This window comes from Apium graveolens, unplaced genomic scaffold, assembly GCF_009905375.1.
Source record: "Apium graveolens cultivar Ventura unplaced genomic scaffold, ASM990537v1 ctg3686, whole genome shotgun sequence".
NCBI lineage: Eukaryota > Viridiplantae > Streptophyta > Magnoliopsida > Apiales > Apiaceae > Apium > Apium graveolens.
In genome coordinates, this window is record NW_027418215.1 from 23,457 (window position 1) to 33,239 (window position 9,783).

Sequence of the window (9,783 nt, forward strand, 5' to 3'; positions counted from 1 at the left end):
AAAAAAAATTGTAAAAAAATATTTCAATTTTAAACCTTTTTATTTCGAGAAGATCTTTTTATTATCTACAACTTCCGTCGTTTAAATTTTTTCAGAATGTATCGTTTAGAGGGTTAAAAACCTTAAATAAAGATTTGAAAATAATTTAATATTTTCATTTCCTAAAATACCCCTGAAAATTTTACCAAAATTAACGAAAAAGGTGCAATTTGTCGCGCCGAAGATAGTAACGGGATGCAAAGTGCAGTTATATAAAGTATAGGTAAAAAATACATTTTGGCCAAACCACGGGGATGCATTTTGCAGATAACTCTTATTTTATTTACCTATTTATTTTCCTTTGCTATCGAGTCTAGAAGACAATCTGATATCCTAAATTGAACATTTCCTTAATCCTTAGAGCATATGCATCGCGCCTAGTAGATCGGTTGATTCGTTAGCTTTTTTGATGGACACCTGAAAAGTGAACATGCAGCGGGCAAAAACTGATGGCCTCATTAATTACTACTCCTTCAATTCATCAATAGGAGGATTGATTTTTAAAGGACTCACCAACGGGCAGCAATCAGCGGGGCCCATTTCTTTTTCACTTTATTAGCACTATAACAGCTATATATTTGTGTACATTCAATCAAGCAATGGCTATATACAAATAATGGTCACTTATTTTAGTTATAAATATTGATTCTTTTGTGTTCAGTTTTACCCAAAAATTGAACTTCTCAATCTCATCTTTTCTTTCATATATTTATACATATAAAAATATATAATGGGTATTAATTGGCTCCCTTCCGAAGAATTACAATTATGTATTTCGTGGGCTCGACAATTTGTTGATCCGATCACTGGTCGATATTCAAACAAGAATAATTTATGGGGGCGAATTCATGAGAATTATGCAAAAAATTGGTGTGGCACTCCTGAGAACCCTCATGCCGAACCTCGTTCAAAAATTGCTCTTGATTCACACTGGACACCGTTGAAGAGAGCACTAAGAAATGGCATTGTGCCAGAAATCAAGCTAGTAGACATAGTGCAAGCGGAACCAATTTGGTGGATAAGGTAATATTTTTTTATTTTTTATTTTGATATGTTATATATTATTTATATGATAACTTCATATGCATAATTTGTCATTTTATGTAGATGACTCAAGCTCAAGGATTATATTTCAAGGACATGAATAAAACATTTGACAAATGGGAATGTTATGAAGCAGTTGCAGTACATCCTCAACTTGTAGACGTTCCCGCCACTTCTCCTTCGTTTCAACGAAACTTTTCAACACAAATGGAATCACCGATTAATTTGAATAGTGATAATTTCGTTGATGAAGAAGGCTTCACGACTCCAGAGTCTAATCGAGAAACAGAAGGTCCTTCTAGTCCGGTTAGACCCATGGGTATGAAGGCGTCAAAGCAAGACAAAAAGAAAGGAAAGTAGGGTATGACAAAAAAAGATGAAATGTCTATAGCTATTTTCAATAATATACAATGTAATCAAAAACAGCTTGTGGAGGCCAATATCAAAAGAGACGAAGAGTCTTCAAATGTCGAGGGAGATGTTAGAACTTGAAAAACGAAAGGAAGCAAGACAGGCAAGACTTGATGCTCTAGAAGAATGAAAAGAAGCAAGATTGGAAAAAGGAATTGCTATTGAAGAATTAAGGGAGAAAACAAAGATAATGACGATGGATACTAGCCAAATGACTCCTAATACGAAGAAGTGGTATAAAAGAAAGAAAGCTGAGATCATGGAATAAGTGAATGAGACTACTAGTGATGGTGCTTACGTTCCTCATTTTGACGATGATTATTATGATTAGATTTAGCTATGTTTACGATGATTAAAAGAAAGAAGTGGTTTTCATTTCACTATGTACTTTGCTTTTTCATCCAACTATGTACTATGCTTTTTAATTTAATTATGTTCAATGCTTTTTAAATTCAATAAATGAAATTTATTCAAATCGCGGTTCTTGCTTTCAAATTGTCAAGTCGTACATTTGAAGAGATAATATTTGGACATCTAACTATTCATTGGCTTCAATTATCCAATTGTGCTCTACCAAATCATTTTGAAGCATTGTATGAACATAAGTTGATTCCAAGTTTTCAATACGATCCCAAAATGCTTGTTGATTTCTTCCATCTCTTTGTACTGGTGCAAAAGGAATTCTAACTTCATTACAATCTACTGGCCTATCATAAACCCGTGATGCTGATGGATTCATTAGATCTTCTTCTACTGACTCCACAAATTCATCTTCAACAAATTCATCCTCAACTATCATGTTATGCAATATGATGCAAGTCATCATGATACTTCTAAGGGTGGAACGTTTATGCATCCGAACACCGTGGCAAATAATTGCCCATCGAGATTGCAAGATACCAAAACACCTTTCTACATCTTTGCGATATGCTTCCTGTTTCTTAGCAGACATTTTTTGTGATTGAGTGGCAGGATTTGATATGGTTTTTACAAATGTTGAATACCTAGGATAAATTCCATCGGCAAGATAATAAGCATTATTGTATCTTTTGCCATTGACGTGAAACACCACCGTCAGGCTATTTCCTGCGATAACTTTATCAAATACGGGAGACTGACCTAGAACGTTAATATCATTTTGAGTTCCAGGAACACCAAAAAAGGCGTGCCACACCCAAGTGTCATAGGAAGCGACAGCCTCTAGAATGATAGTTGGACGTCCTTTTCGACCACTATAAGCTCCACCCCATCCACTTGGACAATTCTTTCACTCCCAATGCATACAACCGATACTTCCAATCATACCTGAAAACCTCTTTGTTCACCTCTTGCTAAAAGCCTTCTTAAATATGCAGGTGTTGGAGCACGAAGGTACTCTTCACTAAAGAGTCCTTCCACTTGCTGACAAAACTTTTTCATGCACTCAAGTGTAGTTGATTCTCCCATTCTACATATTTCGGCACATTGATCAGCTACTACGCCGTAAGCTAGCATTCCTAATGCAGCAGTCATTTTTTGTTGGGGTAGCAACCCCAATAATCCAATTGCATCTGCTTTTTGATGCCAATAAGAATCTTGAGTGCAAAGAGCTGTCATGATGCGATTGAAAACATGGGGGCGCATTCTATATCTTCGACGAAAGTCGTCTTCACTGAATATAGGACGATGAACGAAGTAATCTTCCATGAGATTTTTACCTCTCGACAACCTTTGCCTATGATGATTGGGAGATTTTTCAGGCCGTGAGCCACGTCCTTGTGGTTCATCTGAAGTGTCGATGAAATCCATCACCATTGCCGCTTCGTTGACCATGGTATTCATGATTTCAGACTCTTCTTGACTGTGTTGTTGTCTCTGACTCAATAATCTTTTTAATGCATTCATTTTGATAAGAAATTGTAATGATTTTGAGATACTATACTCAGAAGATCATGATATTATTTATGGACAACTTTTTTATCTGCAAATTTAGATCAAGACACGTGTAATTACGTGATTCAATGAAAATCTTATCAAAAATTTAAATGTATCCACAATCTTATCAAAAATCTCAAATTATATAGCAATTTATTATTGGATATTATTTGTGGGACCATTAAATAATAGAGATGAATTTAAATTTATCATATAAAACTAAATTATTTATTTGATGAATAGTAATCGATGAATTGATGGAGTTTTATGGATGCATAAAAATTAACAAAAATAATTGATTTATCGTGAATAGTAATCAACTCTATCAATTCAATCCATGAATTGATGGACTTTGTAGGTGCATATGCTCTTATGGTAATATACATAGGTTTGTACATCAACCTTAATTTCCTTCATGATTGCTTCTGATGTTCTTCACTGCAAGGTAAAATATGTATTATATTTGAACTAGCCAAACTGCAGTAAGTTCCACTTAGTCCAGAGATCAAGAAAAAAGTAAAATTGGTACACATTTATACTACTTGCCTAAAGAAAGTATAAGTTACAACAATAAGATTAGTTGCAAGTTTAATTTTAATTAAAGGTCAGAGGATACTCGCCTTTCATTGTTGTTGAAACTGATGGTGAGAAGCTGGCTGGATCAACTTCATAACGGTACATTTTAATCTTGTTTTTTTTCTGATTCCTAATTTTTATGTACAATTATTATTTGTTTGAAACTATATTAATTTATATTTTAGTGCTAAAACAAATCAGTATGTATGCTTGTGGTTCTTTTTAATCTTGGAGTTTTGCCTGTAACATCCCACGTCAGTAAGATAAATACCGATAAGTAAGACTGAACGCCTTTATAGACACAAACCAGCAATGCAACTATAGTATTACCAGAGTTGCTAGCTCTTTTGGACTGACATTTGGTGGGTTGTAACAATCCGGTATGCTTTCTTTTTGTGGGCTTGAGGCCTTACAATGCCATTGATGATGGTTGTTTGGATGTTATAAATCCTAAAAATTACAGGATATCAGCTTGTTGTGTAGTTCTTTAGTTTTTATGGGAACAAATAACCTGTTACACACTAAGTTTTGTTACTTAAACTAGGTGAATATGATTAGTGTTGTTTTGTTTTTGTAGTTAAGAATGTTATTGATTTCTTTGCTAGTAGTTTTTCCAATTTCTCACATGTTGGCCTTTTGTACAACAATTTTCCATCTTATAATTGACGATTGATGAGTTAATTTGTGTATTATCGACCAGTAGATAAATGAAGTGCTATTATGGCTAGAGAAAGTTTCACTGGATCAGTAATCTTCCTAATTGCAAACATCAGATTTTCATCGAAGTCACAATGGGAAGAGGAAAAGCTCAAAGATTTTGAAGCTCATTCTTGGAAGTATAGGACGATATATTTTGGAAATAATGTAATGAGGCCTCTATATAACATCAGCTTGAATCTGCAAAAGAGTTCATGATACCAACAAGTAGTTGTATACAAACACAGTTTTTTTGTGACAGGGCTGAAAGAGGAGCGGCAATCTTCCTCCTATACATGAGTGAGACCAAAGGAGTTGTAAAGCCGAAAATTTCCCATTGGTATATGTCATGTTTGCAGATGATGTTGTTTTATACATTCTTGTTCTTATGCTTTAGCCTTGGTGCCTTTGTACAAAAGTTCACCCATTTTGTTATGATCTTAGGTTGATAGTAATCATTCATTTTCTTGCAAGAAAATTATTCGCACATTTTAAGATATAATTATATCAAGATTATTAGTTAGTTGGTTTTGTTTCTCAGATTCTTGGAAATAGAGTTGAGACCAACTGAACAAGACAAAATATATGCCATTTAGATTGATGGTTGCCCTTACTATTCTGTCTAACTACTGAAAATAATGCATACCACTCATTTCTAGTGCTAGACTTTACAATTCTTCCTGCTCTCATTTTTCTCAAACTTTTTCTTCATCTGTTTCCTTCTACAGTATCTCAACCTCAACCCAGACATTCTACTGATACAGTCTCATGTGCATCATCATTTTCTCCGGTCAGTTATTTCTTTTTTCCTATCCCATTTTATCGACATGTCATCCTGTACGTAAATGTTCTTCTGATAAATCAATATCTGTGTGTGTGCACGAGGGCATGTAAATTGTATAGTGCAGAAAAGAGGTAGCCAACTTGTAAATTATTAACCAGACAATAACTAAATTCCAGAAGTATTTGATCTAACACTGATTAATGTCTATGTTATTCTGAAATGTGTGACTGTATATGATTTAACACTGATAAATTGTACAATCATGTACATTAACTTATTTAATTATGTGTGTGTTAATTGTATAATGCAGAAGAGATGTGTCTGATTTATAGATCTATAGACCAAAGGCCAACTGATTTTTAAGAGTATTTAATCTAATACCGTCCTATAAATTTGGTAACAGGAAAAAATGGCAGAATCAAATCTTGAGGAGCCCCTAAATCCATCCACATCAAAGCTCCCAGATTTTAAGAAATCGGTAAAATTAAAGTATGTTAAGCTGGGATATCATACTCTCATTTCCCATGGAATGTACCTAGTTCTTGCCCCCTTTACTGTACTACTAGCACAGCAACTTTCCACATTTAAACGTCAAGATCTCTTCGTTATCTGGGATAATCTTCAATACAACCTTGTATCTGTGATCCTTTGTTCTGGACTTGTAGTTTTCATATTAACCATATACTTCTTGACTTGTCCGCGCCCTGTGTACCTTGTGGACTTCTGTTGTTATAAGCCTCCAGACTCTAGTATATGTTCAAACAAGCTGTTTATGCAGCAATCGAGTTTAGTTGAGTCTTTTAAGAAGGAGAGTTTAGAATTCCAGCGCAAGATCCTTGAAAGATCTGGCCTTGGTGAATCAACGTATCTTCCTGAAGTTATGTTCTGTACTCCCCCAAAAATATCCGTAGAATCAGCTAGAAAAGAAGCTGAGATTGTTATGTTTGGTGCTGTTGATGGCCTTCTAGCCAAGACTAGTATTAAGCCGAAAGATATTGGCATTTTGATTGTTAATTGTAGCTTGTTTAATCCAACACCGTCTCTGACTGCCATGATTGTGAATCATTACAAGCTCCGAGGAAATATAGTCAGCTACAATTTAGCTGGTATGGGTTGTAGTGCTGGTGTAATAGCTGTTGATCTAGCTAACAAACTTCTTCAGACTCATCGTAGTTCATATGCTTTAGTCGTCAGCACAGAGAACATCACTCAGAATTGGTATTTGGGTAATGATCGTTCCAAGCTTGTCTCAAATTGCATTTTCCGAATGGGGGGTGCTGCAATACTGCTTTCAAACAAATTCTTCGACAGATTTAAGTCCAAATATCAATTAGTAAACACTGTACGAACACACAAGGGTGCTGATGATAAATGCTTTCGTTGTGTTTACCAAGAAGAGGACTCTGAAGGAATAATAGGTGTTACTTTGTCGAAGGAGGTTATGGCAGTTGCTGGTGATGCTTTGAAGACTAATATAACAACACTGGGGCCGCTTGTGTTGCCAATGTCTGAGCAACTGCTCTTCTTTGCTACATTGGTTGGTAGGAAAGTGTTTAAGATGGAAATAAAGCCTTACATTCCTGATTTTAAGCTGGCTTTCGAGCATTTTTGCATTCATGCTGGTGGAAGAGCTGTTTTAGATGCACTAGAAAACAATCTGCAGCTATCTGAATGGCATATGGAGCCATCAAGGATGACACTTTACCGATTTGGCAACACATCAAGCAGTTCACTATATTATAAATTGGCTTACGCTGAGGCCAAGGAAAGGATACGGAGGGGAGATAGATTATGGCAAATAGCATTTGGATCAGGGTTCAAGTGTAACAGTGCTGTATGGAAGGCTTTAAGAACTATAAAACCAGGTGACAAATATAACCCCTGGACTGCTGAGATTGACAAGTTTCCTGTAGATATCCCAAAGGTATCACACATGTAAATTTTGAAACTGTTAGTTGGCTTTGTATACTAGAGATAACTTCAACTTTTATCGATAGTTTTGCTTAGTACTGACCTTCCCCTAGTGTTATAAATAGCCTGATTCGACAACTACTTGCATCAAAGTGTTCCAACAGAAAATGCGCGATAGTAGAAGAGCCAAGGATGATGAATCAGTCTCACTCAGTGTTAGAATGCCAAGAGAATATTATTAAACATACATGAAAAGAACACGCAGAAGTAACAGCATATCAGATTGCCAAATAATATTGTTGAAATAAGTCGCACTGTCAGATATTAACCTAGAACAAAAATTCCTACGATATGGATGCACAAATCTGCAGATCCATATTTTATAGAACAAACAGTACTTAACTCAGTTGCTTTACTCAAATCTAAAAGAAAATTGTTCTTGCATTAAACAATGCAACTTAAAGATAGTTTCTGTGCTCAAACTACTCCTTTGTAGTCTTGTTAATGAGAGACTTATGGATGTGAGGAATCACACCTCCACCAGCAATGGTTCCTTTGATCAGAGTATCAAGTTCTTCGTCTCCTCGAATTGCTAGCTGCAAATGCCTCGGTGTAATACGTTTCACCTTGAGATCCTTACTCGCGTTCCCAGCTAGCTCGAGTACCTCAGCAGTCAAGTACTCCAATATAGCAGCAGAGTAGACAGCAGCCGTGGCTCCTACTCTCCCATTTGCCGTGGTTCTCTGCTTCAGTAAACGATGAATACGTCCCACAGGAAACTGCAGATAGCAAACACATGATATAATTTTGAAGAAAGTTGAGGATTAAATTTTTTACAGATACTTTTCCTGTGCAGATTAGCCCTGTTCAGTCAATGATCTGTTAAAACGATTTAAAAGCTGGGCATTTAACCACTAACAAAATTGTTCACCTTACCAGGTAAGGCCTAAAAGCAATGTTTTATTGTTCTCGGAGAATTTAAATTTACACCCTTAGGTTATGTTTCGAATCACTTAAATATGCATGCAAAAACTTAAACCACAACGTAACAATTATCATACGAAAGCTAAATAAACTGCACCATTATTCTCGGAAAGTTTAAATTTCCACTCTTATGTTAACGTTTCAAAGCACTTAAATATGCATGCAAAAACTTAAACAGCTACATTACTAAATTCACTTATAAAATTAACAATTTATTACGAATACAACTTTCATTATAAAACGAAAGCTAAAGAAACTGCACCGTTAACAATTCACGTAACACACACATTATTCAGTTCTCGTAAAACATCAAACGTGTTAGAAATTGAACTTACAAGTTATATATTTACTTAACAACCCACATGCACGTCAACACATAGTTAATTACCGATTTGCGTAAATCGTAAACACGTACATTATAAAATCTACTACACACATTAACTCGCTAAGTAACCTATTCTTATCAAATATCAAACTTACGTTAGGAATTGAACTTGCAACTTATAAGGATCATATATTTTCTTAATAACTCACATGCATATCGGCATATACACAAACTTGTTAATTAACGATTCACGTACGTCGTAAACACATACATTACAAAATCTACGACACGCGTTACACGAACATAAATTTATTCGAGAAGGGGAAGAGATACCTGGAGACCAGCACGAGATGATCGAGAGATGGCCTTCTTTTTAGTTTCTTTTTCTTTATCTTTCGGAGTTTTCCCCATAATAAATCCTTTAGCTCCTTTTCCCGACATTTTTTCTTCTTCTTTGTTACTCCTTTTCTCGATTCGATAAATCTAAATAAGCGAGATCTTAGATTTTCTAAGCTCCTCAACAAAGCTGAAATAAAGACGTAACAAACTTGCACAAGATCGGAGAAGAGAGATGCACAAAAGACGTTTATGCCCCTCTGTTTTAGACTTGTTTATTGTGCTACTGCGTGGATTATATAGTAATCTCACAAGTCTTAATGGGTCTAGTTGGGCTCCTATTTTGATTCTGTTTGGGATGGACTATTTCGATTATGATTTGGGTTCTTATCTAGCCTGCTTCACTAATTTGTTTTCGATTTAAATTGTTAAACCATTTTTCGATAGAATTTCTTTTTTTTAATATTCTTTTATCCAGAAAAACTGAAATATCACGTCACGTTTAATAATTTTTGGGTTTTTTTCAAGTTCAAATATATTTTTGCAAAATACTATCAACTTTAAAAAATTGCACAATACGTTTTTAAAATTATTATCTATAAAAATACGCTTTTTCAAAAAAAATATTACAAAAATGTCATCATTTTTACAAATTAAATGCGACCTCGACAAGTTTATGTAAGATAAAATGATCAAAATATCTTCTTTTTTTGTTAAACCGTTCAAAATTACTAAAAGCGTTGTTTCATGCCGGTTCCTTTTT

The 9,783-nt window shown here is 34.9% G+C and overlaps 3 protein-coding genes across 4 annotated transcripts; 1 reads left to right on the plus strand and 2 right to left on the minus strand.

Annotated features, from left to right (window-relative positions):
- Positions 1 to 2,032: 2,032 nt before the first annotated feature.
- LOC141701296 (uncharacterized) lies at positions 2,033 to 3,378 on the minus strand. Its single transcript, XM_074504980.1, has 2 exons — positions 2,800 to 3,378; positions 2,033 to 2,758 (listed from the first exon to the last, which is right to left on the minus strand). Exons 1-2 carry the CDS (start codon positions 3,376 to 3,378, stop codon positions 2,033 to 2,035), a joined length of 1,305 nt encoding a protein of 434 aa, XP_074361081.1.
- Positions 3,379 to 3,802: 424 nt separating this feature from the next.
- LOC141701295 (3-ketoacyl-CoA synthase 11-like) lies at positions 3,803 to 7,473 on the plus strand. Of its 2 annotated transcripts, XM_074504978.1 has the most exons (4): positions 3,803 to 4,083; positions 4,688 to 5,020; positions 5,409 to 5,470; positions 5,868 to 7,473. In XM_074504978.1, exon 4 carries the CDS (start codon positions 5,874 to 5,876, stop codon positions 7,401 to 7,403), a length of 1,530 nt encoding a protein of 509 aa, XP_074361079.1. In that variant the 5' UTR covers positions 3,803 to 4,083; positions 4,688 to 5,020; positions 5,409 to 5,470; positions 5,868 to 5,873; the 3' UTR covers positions 7,404 to 7,473. The 2 variants fall into 2 exon arrangements, with proteins under 2 accessions (XP_074361079.1, XP_074361080.1); XM_074504979.1 differs by lacking the exon at positions 3,803 to 4,083 and having other exon boundaries at positions 4,191 to 5,020.
- Positions 7,474 to 7,639: 166 nt separating this feature from the next.
- Positions 7,640 to 9,281, minus strand: LOC141701298 (putative histone H2A variant 3). The gene is made up of 2 exons (XM_074504982.1): positions 9,018 to 9,281; positions 7,640 to 8,154 (listed from the first exon to the last, which is right to left on the minus strand). The coding sequence occupies exons 1-2, from the start codon at positions 9,123 to 9,125 to the stop codon at positions 7,858 to 7,860; spliced, it is 405 nt and encodes a 134-aa protein (XP_074361083.1). The 5' UTR covers positions 9,126 to 9,281; the 3' UTR covers positions 7,640 to 7,857.
- Positions 9,282 to 9,783: the final 502 nt, after the last annotated feature.